Genomic DNA, 19883 nt, shown 5'->3' on the forward strand with positions numbered 1-19883 from the left:
CATTATATTCTTTGAGGGAACTGGAGCTTGAGAGAGAGTCAAGTTTTCACTGGAGACGGAGTTCTGAATTTGGGCACTAGAGAGTGCAAGAATATAATATTCCTTATACTATTTTTAACCTGCTTTCCTGAGGAAATGAAGCTTATGAGTTTATATTGTTTATGTCTGTCTCTTTCCCATCTCCCTTTTATATATATATATATATATTTTTTTTTTTTTTGATCTAATAATTTTTTACTGAGTTTGGAAGCTAGCAGCTGGCAGGATAAAGAAACTAAGAACTAGTGCTTCCACTAAAGAAAAAATAGGTAGGATGTGACACTGAACTCACTGATTCTGGACTAGGCATGGACTAGGTATGGATGACCTGTCATGTAAGTGTCCCAGTAGATGTGGAGGGAGCTAGTTACAGCAGGACAGCAAGTTCCAGAGAGGGACTGAACAGGAACCCCTCCTAACCACTCCAATATAAAAGACTTCAATATTTAGTTTCCTCACAAAGCAGTCTGTGTACTTATGTTGCCATTGCCCAATAGCGACATTCTTAATGGATGCTGCTGTTGAACTTTTGGTACCATTTCATAAGGTAATTGGCTTACTATAAATTACTTGAGAATGATTTAAGAACTTTTACTTTGTATAAGGTCTTAGTCATGGCAACAGTGCAATGCCACAGGAATGCTTTCAGGTTGACCCATGTCTTTATATTGTTCCTCTAGCAAATCAGCACTTTTCTGGGAACTAGGGGCTCAGAAGTTCCAGGTATTATTACTATTTCAACTTCCTGAGATACTGTACTCGTGCGTTCTGACCTTGTCTGCCAAAGTCATGTTTTTTCCCACTCCAGCTGGGAATCCAAGCTGCATTCACAGTTCTCACAGCTGATTCAGAGGCATGTAGAAAATGCCCGACAGCTATCAACCCACACATCCAATAACAACTGGTTCCTTCCTCTTCCTGGGGAAGAGTAACATCCTCTGAGAAGAACTATCCCCCGAGGAATGCACGAACAGCAGCAAGCCTTTCACACAGGAAATTACTACTATAGCACTTGCAGAAAAGTGTCTCTGTCACTTGGCTTGTCAGTCCATAATGAGCTTCCTGCTGACCTAGATGATGATTTACTACTGATCTAAATGCCATTTGTGAATCATTTAGCTTAATGGAAGTTAATGAAGTTAGCGTTCAGTAGCTCTGTTACTCTAAACACCTGTTTTTTGTTTGTTTGTTTGTTTGTTTGTTTTCAGTAGTACAAGTTAAGTTTTGAACTTCTTAATATTCACAGCACTTCAATAATTCTGAAATCCCACACTGTGGGGCAGAGAAACATGGGAATGTTTGGATCAGTTCATAGTGTGTGACTTTTTGGAAAGGTTACAAGGTTTTACTTTTGTTTATCTTAAGCTGGATAATAAAGCTGTGCCGCAGATCAAGCATGCTAGAAAACAAGATGCTAAGCTGTTGGCTTGCCCTTTGTTTTTAAATATTATTGGAGTCTAAGTTTAGTGCAGCATGCTTGCAAATGTGTGGTGCAACCTTGAGTATAAAATGAAACATATTCAGCCAATGTGTTGTTCAAAAATGATTAATGCAAGTATGTTACAAAAGAAAACACTAATACTATTTAAATCTCTTCTTATATTTCTAAATGACAGTGCTTGAACAAATGCTTGCAAATTCTGTTTATCACTGAGATTACAGTGATATCTAAACCCAGAGGGTGCTTTCTGCCTAAAGTCTTGTTTGAGCATTTTCCAAATATACCAGTTGTTCTAATACAACATATCTGTCCTTGAAGACCTTGCTGCATTGCTAGCTAGTTTGCTATAAGAGATGTAGTTACTTGCTGCATGTGAGATAATGGAGCGACTGACTTGAATTAAAAAATGACATAGGTTACTTAAAATAGGACGTAAAAATTGAGACTTCTCAAATAAAATTCAGCAACAAGAGCAAAAATATTTATCCATACTAGCCTCATCATTTAGATATTCGATGCAGAAAAACTCTGAAAGCCTTTTAGGTCCTATCTTCCACTAAAATAGTTTTGAGGTCAGAAAGTAGGCAGAACAATGCCAAAGGATGATTTCGCAGTCACTTTAACTTAGAAACTGTTTATCTGGTTAATTGCATCCAAGTCAATTCCCTGATCTGCTCAGCTATCTAAGCACTAATACCAGCACAAAGGAAATAGTGGGAAAAAATATTTGGAGGTTAAGTAGGAGGTTAGTGCTGGCAGTATCCCAGTTTAAGTTAACCAATGTCCATTGAGCCCACATATCTAATATCTAGAAGGGTCATCTGCAGTGATTGTGCTATAACAGAGGTGTGCTAAATGCATGATACATCCCAAAATGATCTTTCTTACGAGACAATCCGTGAAAAAACTTGAGCAAAGAAGGTGATAGTAGTGGCTTCCTGTTGTTCAGACAGTAGGTGACTTGGATCAAGTCCTCTTTTTCAGGGCGAGAGGATTCATCTTGCTTTCTTCTATCTGCAGGGCTGTAACCTGAACAGCAGATAATGGAGACAGAGGCTGAATGAAGCCTGCTCCATTCTTCATGCTTGAATTTGAAGCACTGTAAGTTGAAAGTGTATGGCATCAGAGGAAAGAAGTCTGTTGTCAATGAATAAAGTTTTCTGAAAAAAAAAAAACCACACACACACAAGAAGAACAACCTCTGGATTCCATTGCTCTTTATGCATTTTGCAATAAATAGTATTTAACAACAACAACAAAAAAAAGTATGTAGGAGTTGTGTGACCGACAGCAATGCCATGTATCTCCTCACCGTATGGGACTCTGGTCCAGCTCAGTTTGGTGCTTGGGAGGAGAAGAGGGGTGCTGTTGTCTCCCTTTGTGCTTCCCAAACTCCAGGATGCCACTTCCTCATTGCAATTCAGGTATCTGAAGCACAGGCATTGCCATGAAACTCTGATGCAATATTACAGCACTTTTATCACAACATAGGAAGACCCCTTTCTTGACATAAAGGTTTAAGTGAATTAATTACTTTATCCTTAACCTGTTCTTAGATAAACAGTGTTAATACTTATAAATTTATAATATTCTTACAACTTTTAAATTGTAAACAGTTTTTCTCACTGAAAATATTACTCTTCCAAGCCATGATTTGTTCTAATATGTGTTTTCTCATATATATCATCATATATATTCATAAAAATATATATACCTTTATATAATGTATAAATATATATAAATATAATATATATATATATATTAATTACAAAAATATATAAATAGCAGTATAATACTACCTCTTGCTCAGTAGATTCATCTAGTTAAAACTGCATAGAAGTTACCATAATTTTTCACTCAATAATCTTTCCACTTTAAATTTTATTATTTCAGTTAGTTATATATTATGACACTGCAGTTATTTTCCAAAACTCTGCTTTCTAGAGCATATTGTTCAGTAACACCTCCATCTCTGAGATCTTACCTTTGAACATGATGTTGAGTTTGGACAGTTGAGTGAAGTCAGACTGCCAAGCAGCTTTGACTATTTTAGTTTTCAGGATGTCTTTCTTGCAACTTATGTAAACTTTATCTTTCGGATCACTGGCACCTTTTGCATAGGACAGAGGCAAGAACAAATTTCAGTGGAATCATTAAAAAAAACATAGTTCCATAGTAACTTCCTAATTTTACTGGTTTTGAAGAAACAGAGATAAATTAGAGATAATTTAGTTCATACTGCATTTTGACCTAAATTAAAATTGTAGCATGCATATTATGGAAAAGTATATACATTTACTTGTATCAGGAACAGTTTGACTAAACATTTCATTAGCAAGAGATCTTAAGTTCTGGTTTTTTTTTTTCTTCCTTTTTTTTTTCTTCCAGATCTTTTTTTTTTTTCTTCCTGTTCTTTCTCAAAGCATATTGATTCACTTTATGTTGTGCCATATATACTTGCCAGTTATGTCATAAATCAACTTTTCAGTGTTTCCCTGACATTATTCTCAAGCCAACTGTGACCTGTGACCACATCATTTTTCTGTTTGTCCTTTCTAAGTATTGATAGAATGTTAGCTTCCATATTCCTCTGGTATTGTTCCATTATTATGGGATATTAGGTAAAAAAAAAAAAAAAAAAAAAAAAAGAGCAACAACACCATAATTTACTTGTTAAGTTAGTTTAGACCCATTGAGTATACCATACATAACCCAAGATTTAAAAATTTTTGCATACCATGTAAGTTATTTAATAGTCTTTTTTTTTTTTTTTTGCTTATGTTTGGGTTAGAAAGTGTTTTGCCAGAAATGCAACTACTTCATTCATTGTCTTCCTAAACAGAAGATAAAGGTACTTTATTAACCACTTTATTTTTTTTTTTCTATACCACTCATTAATATTTCTGGCTACTAAGAATACTAGGATTTCTAGTATTGCTAGGATTTCTTTTGTTCCTGATATTTGTAAAGTACAAATAATCCTTGAATGACAGAAATAATGTATGCTAGCTTCCTACAAATCTATTTTTCACGTTTTGTTTTAACCCTTTCCCTTGTTTTGAGGTAATTGTAAGTTCTATTTCTCTTGTACGCATTCTGTAGTCTCTAATAACATGTAAACTTGTGCCAGAGCCTCTGTCCCAGTGGGAGTACTTAACGATTTCTGTCCTTTAGCTGGCAATCTATTCTCAGGAAGCTTATCAGAAATCAGCTCTCTAAGATATCTCTGTCAGATTCCTCTGTCAGACCCTCTTAAATCTGCAACAAGTTCAAAACTTACAAATGAGGTGTGGAGACAGGCAGACAGAAATGATAGTGTAAGCATTGTTTCCTTAGGAAAGTGGGCAAAAATGACCTTGTTATTGCTCCTAATTCTAATGGCAATAGAATTTTACTGATGCGTTCAATTATCCCAATCTGCTACATTTCATCATTTATAGTTTATAGTCATTTATATTATTCTACCACTATAAGATGTAAAAAGCAACAATACATTTTATCTGTGAAGGGTCTAACTCCCAAAGAGGAATTTGGCATTTAGGATTGGAATGCCAGCTGCTGATCTGGGATTATAGTGCTAACTGCTTTCATTTTTATTTTCACTTTAGCATCTTCTCAAGTATAGAGTGTGGTACAAAACAGGGTTATGTCTTCTTCCATATCCCACTGAGTGTGGCATCTCCACGTGCTGACTAGACCACTACCTGTCGTAACTGATAGTATATAATTGATTCCACATTGTTTAGCAATCCCATGCAGCTGAAAGCTGAGAGTATCCTCTGTAGAGATTTGTGTTAATATCATCCGCTATTATTAGAAATTATTTCCTTAAGATGCAGGGAGATATATGACAGGGAGCACCAGTGACACCATGTGTTTTCATTGAAGTATAGGAAATGGTGTATCTCCTCTATCTTGCATGAACATAACGTTCCGTAAATTCTTGCATCTTTTAGACTGCTACTGGTGATAATAAAATATCAAAGTGGTCTTCCTTTCATAACCGTTAAACTTTTATAGTATTACTACATTTTTTCCCTAAAAATAAAGAATAGTGGCTGCAACTTAGTCATCATTCCAAAACAAGAGGGCTTTAATTTAAATTCATGGTGATTCTTGACAAAATTTTTGTTCTATTGCTCAGTAAAGCACCAGACTTCAATTCTAAAGAAATGGCAAGCAGGAACAGAATAAAAGTTTCCAGTTTCAATTTGTCCTGGTCAAGCATGAGGACCAGATTTCCAGAACAGAAATTGAATAGTTTATTGAAGTATGTGTTATAAAGTGAGTCCTGTACCTGTACTTCAATTCCAAGTTTTACGTATAGTTTGGCTTTCAGTCCTGCTTGGGGAGCATAGTGGAGCTCCTGTTTTATCTGCCAGTGTGTTACTCACATTAAAAGGATGCTTCTTTACACCATTAAATGTTTCTTTTTGGTGTAGATTAACTTTTGTGTCAGGACTTTGGTAGAGAAGTAATGCAAGAATAAACTTAACTGTGTAGGCCTATAAAAAGACAATTGATATTAAGTGCTGTTTAGACTGGGACAGCTCGTATCTGAATGGCACTAATACAAATATCACTCCAATAAACTTTTTTTTTTTTTTTTTTTAACTCTGGATCAATAGGAAGGTGAGCAAGTTAAACAGTGATTTTGTATGTATAATTGTGTTCTCACATTTTTTCCCATTTTGAACATGGAATGCTAATTTTAATATTTTAAATGTGGCCATTCAAAGCAAACAAAAAAATAAAACATACTGCAAGTGCTAGTAATGTAGAAGCAAACATAATTAAATACAGAATGTGTGCAGAAGAATCACATGGGTGTTTAACAACTTTAAATCTGGGTGGAAATATGAATAAAATAATACATTGTGACCAGTGGAAATTAATATTTATCTTGGAGTGGTAAACCCCTTTACTTGATGTTTTCCATTTACTTTCCTAATACACACACATTCACAATTTTAAAGTTTTGCTTGTTACAGAAGGCACACCTGTGGTTTATTTTTCTTCTAAGGTAATATAAGAGTTTCTAAGGTGTTCTTATATATATATGTGTATACATATATGTCTGTGTGTATGTGCATATACATATATGTATACACACATACAAAAATGTTATAAATGCATAAAACGCATATATTTAAGTGTATGTATATGTATAGAGGAGAGACTTTATATATATACACATAAATATAAACATATATATATATATCCTTATATTCTAAAGTGGTATTTCTTTGTGCATGTATTTTACTGCCCTGTAAGATGCTATGCTTTAAAAAAATAAAAATTGCAAATTATATTAATGTTTTCTACTTATATACTTTAAATGAAGAGCAATGTGCCAGTTCACAGTGGCCCTGTTCATCAGAACCTATTCTGTGGAAAAGATGCTATGCATTGCTGGTAACATGGTAACAGGAAGGAGTAATAAGATGTGAGAATTGGATTTGGAACACAAAGTTGTGAGTTTTCATGGACACGAGACCAGGTTGCTTCTCTTGGGCTGTAATCACCAACTGCCCTTCTACAGCTCTGTGGCAAAGGGATCCTTTAAGAATCATGAGGCAGAGCTTCCTCAAGGTGTTTACCTCATAAGATTTTGCTGCTGAAAGAGGCAGGAGTTTGTACTTTTTTCTTTTTTTTTTTTTTTTTTTCAGTTGTCAGGAAGGATAAGCTGATTACAAAGAAGCCATCTATTTGACATCACTAATAATATGAATCAGCATCTTAATCCTTAAGACATTCCCACTCAAAGAACTGAAAAAAAGGGGATAGCATTTTGTAAAGTCATTACTTTTCTTCTTCACCCTTCTTATTGGCTCAGAGTTCTGCACTTTGCTTTTCTTCCAATATGATTTGTGTAAGTGGAGAACAACCCCCTAAATTTTAGCTGACTACTTTTGTTTTTCTCAGTATAGTTTATCCATATTTATTTTAACAGAAGTCATTAACTATGTATGTGATGTTTGTGATATTAAGAACATTTGCTGAGGCAGAAATGGGAAAGTTTTATGTTGTTACTTGATTGGAATATAATCTGTATAAACTACATTTTGTCTACTCTCAATGTATTTGCATTCTGGCTTTTTAGAACTTGAATAAAAATAAAAATCATGGGACATGCTGGTTCCAGAATAAGAGATTGTTCCATGAGAAAGTTCTAAGTGCAGACTCTATTTTGTAGGTGAGGACTGGAGTCAGTGATAAAGACCTCTTTTAATAGTATATTCCTGTGAAATTTAAGAATAACAAACGTACTTGGAGTTCAATTTTACTGAATCTGTTATCATCTCCACCTTTCCACCTGCCTTGACTGCAAATTTGGTCAGTGTGGTGTTACCATTTATCATATGCATACAGTTTAGTCACCTCCCAATGTTAATTTTTGTCACATTAAGTAGGAAGAAATGGGCTAAAATACAAATACCAAGTGACAAATGGGAGGAAGATGAATATTTAAAGTCTGGCGGCTAATGAATTCCTTGAGCAATAAAACCCACTTTCTCAGCTTATTACAGAAAGATTTTTTTTTTTAACTGAATTTTGATATTAATGAACTGACAGAACTAGAGATCATACTCTTATTTCATGTAAGATGTTTATTTTTGTTTTCTTAAAGTTCCAACTGTCAGAGCCCAAAAATGGTAGAAAATTATGAAACATTTCAAGATAGCACTATTATTGGCAACCTTAATGCTTTAACTGTAATTTTTATCGTAGTTGAATTGCTTTTTAATACATCCAAGTAGAACCTATCTACCTACCAATCTTATGTGCCAACACATTTAGCATTTTAATTGGTGTTGAACAATGTGTGTATTTTGACAGAAGTTTGTAATAGGATACTGATTAAAATAAATGATATTTCAAGAGTAAAACAGACATGTCAGACAACTCCAAAGTTAACATTTCTTGCATGTTTGTGTGGAATCCTCAAAAGCTTTCTGCAGTTTCTAATTTTATTCCCTATACAGTAAACTGTAAAATTCAATTGATTTAAGTAAGAACAAAATTATGCTTGTGCTATTAAAGCAAATTTTGAAAATCCCACCTCTGAACTAAACTCAGCAGTGCTGAGCATTGTTTCTACCTGGACAAACTGGACAACTTGTCCAAAACTTCAGCCTATTAATAATTGTGAGCAATGAAATAGGTCAGTGTAGACTTTTATTTCTGTAGGTATTAATTGAAACCTAACAAAAGCACATGAATTTAACTTTTCACAAATTTTTCAAGCCGTGTTTTATCCTTATGGGAGTTTTCTGTTACATAATTGTTAAAGTATTTGCTGTCCAAATCATCTCTTATACGTCTGTAACACTTAATTAGCAAAAGCTAATAATTAATAAATTAATAAAACAGTGTTCCTTCATTACATAGTAAAATGGCTATATCCAGGAGACTTAAATTTCAAGTTGCAAAATACTGTGCATCTTTTTATCTAATAGTAGCATCTGACTCTTTGGCAAAGTCTTCAAGCAATTGTGCTGGCAGCATTGGACTTAACTTTGGACTCTAATGTGCTGGATTGCTAACTGAGTTCCTAATGCTTTTTACTCCTTGACATTTTCTTGTAAATAATATGAACTGGAGGAAATTGTTTGCTCCATAGAAGCAGGAGTAAAAACACAGTGATATCGTCAACAGCCACAGGTCAAATGCTATATTCTCCTGTTGCTACCCCTACTCTGAGCGGAAGTCAAAGCTGACAGATCTCAGTTAACAACAGAAGATTTGTCTGTGAAATCCTTCCATACGGACACTCTGCATTTCCTATCATCACTTACTGGGATGGAAGCTGGGTTTCTCTATGCAGGGAAGTTTTTTTGACATACATTCATGTCAGCATTATGCTGACATGAAGTACCCCCCAAAAAAAATCACACTGTATCACTGATACTGTTATACTGACCAAAACCATAGACAGAGGTACTGCTGTGCCAACAGAAAAGAACTTTGTTGGCTTTACATATAGCTTGAAATAAGGTTGTATGGATATACATGTGTGTATTATGCTTTTATATATTTATACGTGTATATATACACTTATATACGAGTTGGCAGAAAGATATGTGGTATCATTATATGCTTCTATACTATGGGCTCTGATAATATAATATGTACATGTGTGTGTGTGTATAGATGAAGAGAGGCCATGCAACACAGACTGCTCTATTCTGGTTCCGCAACAACCTCCCACTCTTGTGAAGCACCAGCCCCTTGTCTGTTGAGACTGGAGCACAAGGACTGCAGTTTTTCTCAGCTTTCTGCAGGGTTTAGGAGAAGGTTATACATATCCTTCAATTCTTTTTGTCCTGGTACAATCTGTCTTTAAGGATTTTCTCTTCAGTAATCTTTTGCTTGTTCTTACTGAGAGGTGGCGTTGAAGATAAATGTGTGCTCTTTTAGCTCGTCTCATTTAAATACAGTGTAACTTGGTAAAGATTTGCCCCAACAGGTTAAGTGGAACAGACAGTTATCTAAGAGAAATCAATTACATATTGTAAAGTATTTTACATAGCTTGAGAAATTAAAGTTAAGAAAAATTACTGTGGTTTGGGTTTCTTAGGATTAAGTGTGTCTTCAAGTGGCGAAATTCCTTCACTTGGATTTGTTGAACAGTCTCTTTTTATTGTAAATTCTTTTTGAACAATTCCAATTAATATAATAGACGACTTTGCCAGCCATTTGAATGAGATGGATGAAGTGCTAGCACACATTCTTTAAGACTCTGCTCAATAAATCATACTGTTACCACCTATTGTTTCCTTATAAAGTTCAGTTAAATTCATTTAGCTAGCTGTTGGTCTAAAGCAGAGACTTTCAGTTAGTTTCTTAAGTAGAAGGAAGATACGGGAAAAAGTCATGAGCAGACAATCCAGAAGCACAGCTATGATTTCTCTGAGTAAATGTGATGAAGATGCTGTGCTCTCACTCACACTAAGGCAGGTAACCCTGCCTCCTTCCCTCCATGGATTTGTTGCCTTCTGTGACACCCCCAGTCTACTAAACCAAGTATAGGAAGTTTAATCACATGGTACATAGAAAGTCCTAGTTTTGTTTGTTTTGATCTGGTTTTATTCATTAGTATTTGTAGTATCAAATATAGCAGAATATTCTATTTATAGTGTTAGAAAGGAGGTCTTGTCCATATAGGGTTATTCATCTGACTTCATTATTTCATTTCTAATATCTATTTCATGTTCCCAGTTTCTGATACAAGTATTCCTCCTGCCCTCCAATTTTTCCCTGCCCTAGTATGGATAAGAAGTTCATGCAGAGTATTTAATGTTTTTATTAGCACTCTATATGGGTAAAAACAAGTCTTGAAACTTTAGCACTGATTGTAGCTATAAGATGTTCCCTTAGATGTGCACATACATAGTCCAAAGTAATTTGCTTAATTAAAAAAGGCTATTTTATTTTGCAGTTGTGATTAGGGGGAATGTTTCTGTGGTTTCACATTATTTGTCCTCAGTTTTACAAAGCTTCCTGCTGAAGGTGAAGATACACTGAAGATCATTTATTACCCTCCTTTACCTTTATGCCATAGGGTACATATTATTTTCAGTCCCTGTGGTGTAAGTATTTTTATCATCTATAAAAGTGTTTGAATATGGTCTTCCTGAACTGTTATGTTTAGAATTGACTTCCTGGTAGGGAGTTTCTCGCCTTTGGAAATTGAACTTTTAATGATTTCTGTCTCTAGTTTGTGTAGGATGTTCATTACTTCTTTTTGTTTTTCAGCAGTACTCCTTGCTTTGCTGGGGGAAAACCTCAGTTTAGAAGAAAGGCCGTGGTTTACTTAGACCATGCTTAATGGGTCATGGTTCTCTTATTTCTTTGCAAACTGCATAGCTACAGTACTGAGGTACTCTGAGTATTTCATTTTAAGGGTTTAGTTTATCCAAATCCAGAGGAAGCAGGGCATAACTATTCAGTTTTCAGTTTGTTGGATCAGACTCTGACTGTGCAGGGAACTGTTGACATTAGAAATTAACATCAGTAGCAGAAAACGAGCAAACTCAGAAAATTACTTTTTGTGTCCTTATGTAAAGCTTAGGTATTACTGCTAATCTAAGAGTTTAGAAAAATCTTGGAGAAATATGACTTGTTTCTAGCTGTATGTACCCAAATATTTATGGACTCTGTGATTTTTCTGTTAGGCAATTTTATTTAATTTTTATATTTCTTAAAGAAAACAACCCTTGGTTTTGGTTCTTTTTCCATGTTCTCTTGACAAGAAAGGAATATGGAACAAATTGTTGTGTTCTAGGTTCTATACACGTGGAGTTGCAAAATATTCAGTACACTGGATGTGCATAGTTGTTCAGTGTTTTCTCAGACAAGCAGTAATGGCAAATAAAACTTATGGGAAAAAGCTGGCGCAGCAAAACAACATAGCCAGTTTCTCTATAAGTATTTGAAAGAATACTTGTAAAGTACAATATCATTTCTTATCATAAAACTCTCTATTCAGATGTGCTTGTGAACAGAAATGTTTAGTATTGTATGCTATCACAGCAATGCTAAATTTAACATACCTGTAAGAAAATATAAAATAAATCTTATTAATCAGATCATAGCTAAAAGGGCATCAGGATTTCAGCATCAGGATTTCACTTAATTTTGCACTTGTATTTTTATAAACAACTTAGCAGTTAGCTTTTATTGTACTGTATTGACCTCTTGACCTCTATAAATTCAGCTGGCTTCAAAATGACTACATTATTTGCACAACTAAGAAACTGCTGTCAGTGAAAATGTGTGTTTTGCTAAGGACTAGTGTTGCTTGGTATGTTGGCTGTGTGTTTGTATCCTAATACCACTGACAATCATGACTGGGTTTTACATTAAAGTATATAATATCATCCGTGATAACACTTGTGGGAGAGAGGAGACTGAATATTTCCTTCTCAGACTGGATGAGAGGCATTTACAATAAGTATTTTCAATTCAAATGTTTAGGTTCTTTTAGCTTGGACATTCTTTTAAGAACTAGAGAAGACTAAGATGTATAAGAAACTCTGAAAGACTGAACGAAATGTGAAATTCTGCATTTTAAGTTGTTATGAAAGTGTTCTGCTCAAACTAAAGTGTTTGCTTGAACTATTTAAAGACATACTGCATAGTTTGTATATTATCGCTTGAATGCAAAACTTCAATGAAAGTTTGCAAATAAAATATATCAGAAACAACTTTATCAGATAACAAGAGGCAGAAAACTGCACTTTGGCACATGGCAATTTTTTGCCATGCATAATGCAGATTCATGTGCATGCGAGAGAAGAGAGGAAATGAAGAGTACTGTCATCAGCTGAAAGTACAGGGAAGTTTCCTGCAACAGAAACTGATAAAACAGATTGTGATTTAGCATAAGCAGTGTTAGCCTAACAGATCAGAGAACTCTATTTTATGTGAATCATTTATTCATTGGAAAAAATAATTTCAAAAGAGTAGAAACTATCTGTGTATAATTATGACCAACAGAGAGAGAGAGAGAGATCCCCCAAATGGTTGAATTTAGCATATCTACAGTGAAACATTTTACTTTGAGGGTGGGTTCACAAGATGGAGGAAAAAGCAGTGATAACAATAGTATCTAGTACAATAGTGTAGTACTTCTCTTAAGAAACTTTCCATGATTTAAAAAATAAAAAACACAGGAAGTCAAGGTCTGGTAAGATGGGAGAGTACACTGTTTTGTCTTTGCTTGTTGGTCTGTTTGAGCTTAATGCCCTACTTATGACTAATTGTTTGTAGTTGTTTTAATCGCAGTATCAGAAATGTTTTAGTATTAGCAGGCAAATGTACCATGTGTTCAAAATTTAAAGGATTATTTTGAAAAAGCATACCATGCCAAATTGTTGTGAGTCATTAGGAAGCTTACCAATGTCACTTTTTCATATAAGCCCATCTTAATTATAAGATCATTAGGATATTCATTTGGAAGCAGTTGTGTATATTTTCTGAATTCAAAGCTCTTAGAAGATTGAAGACTAATGATTTTCAGTTGAGTGACATAGACTTGAATTTTTTCATATTTTTTCCTTTAGGGAACTTGGTTCTCTATAAATAGAACAGTTCAGGCATCTTGATAAATGGATGCATTTTACTCAAATTCTATTCTTACACATCACGAAGTGAAGGGAGATCGGGACACAGTGTTTGTTTCTGTCTAATCTGTGAACGTCTCATGGGAAAACATTTGGGATTATGCAGAGGTGATAGGGTTATGTGTAAGGATTTTTCACAAATTGATTAAGTACCACCCACAGAGTTTTGGGCAATTTTGCTTGACAGAAAACAAAGATGAGCAATTATGGTTTGTTGTTTATGACATCATTTATAAGCTAAATTTAATTTTCTATTGAACATCCGCTTGGTAATGTCATGGTAATAACTTCCTGTTGATTAATTAAATCCGCTCCTTCTCCTCCTTGTTTGTAACTCACATGAAGTTGCCCAAATGTGACTATTTTATTACTAACGGGCTGTGGATGAAAATGCTGTACACATTTAAATTTTCTTTTTAGTTTGCTCAGAAGTAACAATTTGAAATTGTTGCCTTATTCAAATTTATTCCCTCAAAATAAGCTACATCTCTGATGTCTTCCAGAATGGCTATTTTTTTTTAGTTATGAGGCATTTTTACAATATTGCTGGCAATATACGAAATTATTGTTTATGAATTGGTAATATTTAAAGTACTTTAGAAAGGGGCTAATTTGAAGGAAAGGGAACACCTAATTCTTGAAACAATTTTAGTAAATTAGAATGTTGAATAGTTCTTTATGTTCTTTATGATCTTTAAAAATGTTCTTTAAAAACTTTTATATAAAAAGGTTATACCAAATGAACTGATAGGTATCAAAAAGTAAAGGAAGTTATTGAGACTAGCGTCACCAGTCTACAACCAGGTTTTGACATGAGTGTTGCATTAGATTTCAGCAGCTCTGTCCCCTTCACTGAGCTGGGGATAAATTTGATTAACAGAAAAGGTTTAAGTGTCAACCAGAAACCTCCTGAATATAACAACTTAGTTGATGCCTGCCAGCATTTAAAAATCTCTACAAATTCCCAGAATATGATAAAAGTATCAACCATTTTGTCACAACTTAAGTAAGATGAACATTTGAAGCCATTTTATTTCTTTTCTCTCCTACTGATTTTGGAAGTTCAATTATTTGTTTATCTGTATTTGATCCTTTTAGGTCTGACAGACACTGAGGCCTTTGCTTTATTCATATAAGCACTTCCATATCACTTTGTCCATGTATGCCTCTGAGTTCATATAATAGAAGAATCACAATTTCTTGTCTAATTCACTAAATTACAAGAAGGTTTTTCTGGTACTGTGACTTGGCAATGTTGGTGGCAATTACTGAGCTATAAAGCATTATTCACAACCTATTTGTCTGGTACATTGAATTTTGGATTGGTTTTACTGTAGGAAAGAATGTTTGGTGAGATTTTCAGTAGCTTAGTGTTTGCTCTGTTTATCTGAATTGACAACTTTCCTTCTTGGCTTGGAAGAATCCATTTAGGTTGGCTTTAATAGCAAAATTTGTCATCAGTTTGTGGGAGCTTAAATGAAATCTCTATTTTCTGCCTGAAGTATATCTGGCTTTTTTGAAAAGAACCTGAGAAACACATTTCAGAGTAGAGCTGTTTTTAGAAGAACATGTCAATGTCTAATAACCTCAGATTGTTTTGCTCTCCTTCTGCATTAATTTAAACTAATTGTAAATCTTAATACTTTAAATCACAGCATTTTTTAAAATTTGACTTGCTAGTAAAAAGAAAAGCCCTGCTAGACAGACGGTGGATGTAACTTGTCTCAGTTCTCACTCTCATTGATGTAAGTGGCACAACCCCAGCACTCAGGGAAAAAAGATTTTGGAGAATCAGCATGTTGAGTCCAGAGAACAGAGCGTGTAGCTAGTCAGGACTGCAGGATGGCACTGAAGATACAGAAATAGTATTGTGGATAGCGCAGTGGTATAAGTTCCTGATAATATTGGTGTCATTTAGAATTACTTATATTAAAACCATAATATTATCATATTTCATACATCAGTCTGTGATCCTACCTGATTCATAGGCAGGATCTACTACAGAGAAAATTTTCTTGACAGAGAATTGTCTAACTTGTTTCTAAATCCCTCCTGTCCCTGCCTCGGTGACTCATCAACATGCGTTGGTAATCTTATAAAGGTTTGCCACTAATTCTGCCTAGCAGTTTATCTTCTACAAGATTATTATAAAGAATTAGAAGAACGTTTTTTTAATGGCTCACACTGGTTTTAAGACTTGCATTTGAAAAATCTATTCAGCTCTACAACATAAATATTTTGGGTACGTTGTAAAGAGTGTGTATTTTAAATACATCAGAAAAGACTAAAACATCCTCTTTTCACTGCTAATGGATACTTTCATCAGCTGTAAAGACATTTCAGAGAAACTGTAAAACTGTAACCACTTATTTTGTAATGGTTGCAGGTATTGCAATTATAATTACAGATAATAAAATTGGATTGCCTCAAGTTTATTTCAGTTTTGGTTTATTTTTATACTGTCTAAAGCTAGAAGAAGTTTTCAGAGAAATCACAAAAAAAAAACCAATAATAAATCAGGTAAAGTTGTTGTGAAGAACCGTATAGTGAATTAGTGATGATTTAACCTGTCCTGACTCAAAAGTGCTTTTAAGAACTTCAAGGCACAAATAAGAACTGAAGTGATTGGGAAGATCATGCTCTTTCACTTACCTTGAAGCAATGTTTATACATCAAAGTTATTTCTCTCTTAACTTGGCATTGTGTGTGTCTTCTCTATGTTGTTTTCTCCTCCTATTTCCTGAAGGAATCAGTTTCTCAAAAAGTAATGCAACTGAGTGAACAACTAAAAATTACTTATTAAAAGCTACTTATTTTTTATTACTATAAAAGTGCAAGATAACTCATATTAAAAAAAAAAAAAAAAAGTTTTATACTATGAATTTGGTCATATAAGGGTTTTTCATCCATATGACTGCTGTGAATGAATTTGTTTGTAAACTAGAGCCATCTTTGTAAAGAAAACTCCAGTCACCAATAGTATTTATTTGAAGTTTAATTCAATTTCTTGTATTAAAGCGTCTAGTTCCTCAGTCATGTACCTGAAACTTGCTCAAGTTGAAATTGTTCATAAAGACTGCTGAGATTTTTCAGTACACTTTGTATGCTTATTGCCTCATTCATCACGGCTGAAATTCCCTCTTAGGTCAGAAGGAATTGAAGTGTTATGAATTGGACCTGGTACAAGAAGCAAATCTGAAGACCCTTGTGTGTGTATACATGTGTAAAGATTTTTTTTAAAAATTAAAAACAGATCTTTCTGCCTGTTTTCTTGTCTGGTTTTAATTAAATGAAAGCAAGGGCAACTGAATCTTCAAATGGTGTATCTGTATTATAGGATGATGTCAGCCACGAAGATTTGCAGTATCCCCCTGCTTCAGTCTTGGCAACAAGTTCAAAGAGGAAGTCAGAGGATGAGAGTGAATCAGCTATGCATAATGTGGACAAGCAAATAGACATCTCCCCATCTCTGGGTAATGCTTTGGAGAACATTGTGGAACAGCTGGATGTTTTGACTCTAGTAAGTATGCAATAACAGAAAACACTTCCAGTGGAAAATGATAATGTCAGTGGTAAAAAAAAATAAAATCCAGGAACCATGCTCATAAGTCAGAATATTAAAGTCTATTGAGTTATTTTGGATAGTTATATAGTCAAATGACTCTTGTTTTTTTTTGCCCTTCAGCAGATACTGATTGCATGTATTGTGTTCCCTAAAGTGAAAGCTTCCTGCTGCATAATCATAAACATTATTGTTGTGTTTTTAACTCTGGAGGAAACGAGTCACTATTTTTCAATAGCAAGATCTAGTGTGGATTTACCAGAAGCCAGTTGTTGAGTTGACATTGTCAGATTCTGGCTTGAACAGTCATGCATTAGCAGGGGATGAACAAAGTAAATTGTCAATGCACCGTTAAATCCTTTTTCAAACCCAGTGCTCAAGGTATTGGCTTAGGTAGGAATCTATGCAGTGGAATAATTCCAAGTGTCAGTGAAACAGCACAAATATTAGTCTCAGTCAGTGACTGAGTCACTTGCTTGCAAATGCTTAATACTTCTTTTTAAATAATCCAAATTAAGCCAATTTATATATTAAAACACTATTTTATAGTCTAGAATATATTAACATTAATCATTAAAGGGGAGTGGCTAAGATTTTTCTGCATTCTTCTGCAATATATATGTTAACCTAAGTAATAAGTTTTGGAAAGTAGAGAGTCAAGTCATCATTGAAAATTCTTTGTGAAGTAAGTTGGATTGAAAAGAAACTCTTAGAATATGTCCAGGAACCTACCTTTCTTGAGGAAGATAGTCTCTTGGAGAAAGCCTTTTGTAATTTTTGTATTTATATGCTTTTATGTTTTTATTTACTTTTATATGCTTTTTATAATTTTTCATGCTTTTTTTGATATCTTAGAAGGGTTTTCTTAGGTTTTTGGAAGACATCATTTGGGGCCACCATTTATGTCTGTTTTTATATTGAAATATGGATGCAACTTCCATGTAGTATTTCTGAGTAATTTATACATACATACATACATATACAGAGTCACAGGGAAAATATTTTGTAAAAACAATTTAAAACTTTTAGATAGTCTTCGTAGATACAAATCCATCATTTATAAATATGATTGTAAATAGTGGAATAGCTAAGGCACAGCCACATTAGACTATTTTTCTTGTTGAGTTAAAATTATTTTTCTTATGTTACTGCGTTGCACACTTCTATAATACTGCTTGAGTAATATTAAAAATACTGCGTGAGTAATATTAAAAAAAAACTGCTACTGTTCTCTTCATGCAGACAATTTCAATCCTGGAACAACGGCTGACTTTGACTGAAGATAAACTGAAAGAATGCTTAGAAAATCAGCAAAAAATTTTACTTCAGGGAAGACAGGAAGAATAAAAGATGAAAATGAACTGTATTGATGAGTATGTTTTTTATATTCACAAGGAAACAATAAATGTTGCTTCATTGGATTTCACTATAATTGGGAAAAAAAATCCTTTTCTAACTATTGATCTAAAAAAAATGAAAAAATATGTATGACATTTTAAACATTAGTATCAAGCAGATAGTCTGGTTATACATTTAATAAAGCGTAGCCCAGATGAAATTAATATTTTGTAAAATCATTCCCAATGAAAGTTACATGATTCTTATTTCAACCCAGTAAAATCTTTAACTAAAACTAAACAACAAGCTATATCTTTTTAGATAAACAGCAATCACTGTGGAAGTGCACTATGCAGGTTTTTCAGCTCAGGTAAGGGCTATGAAAATAAAACTCTGTACCAAGGCAATATTACTCTAGCACCTAAATTAAATTCAGCCTAATTAGCCCTGACTGCTTAAATGCCAGAGGTTTTCTTCTTCCCTTACGTACTGTCAAATATTTTACCAAAAACTCGTAACATTTACTGCTCATATTCTAAATATTTTAGTGATGATTGTGAGAAGATTTAGTGTAATAACTTTTAGTTAAAAATATGAAAATGAAGTCACTTAAGCTTTGAAACAATAAGGGGATCTGTGTGAATTCAGCTGCAAGACATGCAGTTGAGCACTTCCACCAGAATTCAGTTTTTATATTTAGAAGGTACATTTCTGAGGAATTTCTGAACCAAACACATAATGATGCAAAGTTTATATCAGAAATATAAAAGATCCTCATCCTCCAGGGACTTCCACAGGTGCTCAAATTTCACATGCTATGAATTCCCCCCATAGCTTAATGCATTACAAATTAAGTTACAAATCTGTAAAGATGTCGTGTGATTCAGTTTGCAAAGTATAATGAATTTTGGTTTTATTTGTAATAAAAATGTGTTTTTTAGAATGATATATTTGTCTTTCTAAATTTTCAATTTAAAATTTTCTAAATATTGTCATATTGTCCTTTAAAAGAGAACATCTCTGCTTCTTTATGTCTCCCTATTTATTTTTAATGGCAATTGCAGAATATCTCTTGTATATCCACAATCACAAGTAGATAGTCATCTCTTTCTGCAACTTCCCATTTTGTATGTTGAAAAATAGGACACTTGAAATGGGGGGAGCATTTTAATCCAATTCTCCAACTGACTGTATATAGATAAAGCCCATTTCTCAGGCTGAGCCTCATTAACATCAACAGAGTTCAGCTTAAGTACAGGAGTGCTGTGCAAATGCCATTGCAGGTGGAGCTAAAGTAACTAGCAGTCAAATGTTCTTTTATAACTTTTCGTTTTCTCTTATAGTAATTGCCTTTGGGTAGCCAGAAATCACCTCA

General features: G+C 34.0%; 1 protein-coding gene across 1 annotated transcript in view; it reads left to right on the forward strand.

Moving 5' to 3' along the window:
* Positions 1 to 19424, forward strand: part of POC1B (POC1 centriolar protein B) — a 49457-nt gene extending 30033 nt beyond the window's left edge. Inside the window, exons 11-12 of the mRNA XM_032195676.1 lie at positions 16946 to 17128; positions 18413 to 19424. Coding sequence (XP_032051567.1) covers positions 16946 to 17128; positions 18413 to 18517 — 288 coding nt within the window. The 3' untranslated portion in view covers positions 18518 to 19424. The remainder of the gene's footprint in view (positions 1 to 16945; positions 17129 to 18412) is intronic.
* The last annotated feature ends 459 nt before the right edge of the window (positions 19425 to 19883 follow it).

The sequence above is a fragment of the Aythya fuligula genome, chromosome 1, assembly GCF_009819795.1.
Source record: "Aythya fuligula isolate bAytFul2 chromosome 1, bAytFul2.pri, whole genome shotgun sequence".
Lineage (NCBI taxonomy): Eukaryota > Metazoa > Chordata > Aves > Anseriformes > Anatidae > Aythya > Aythya fuligula.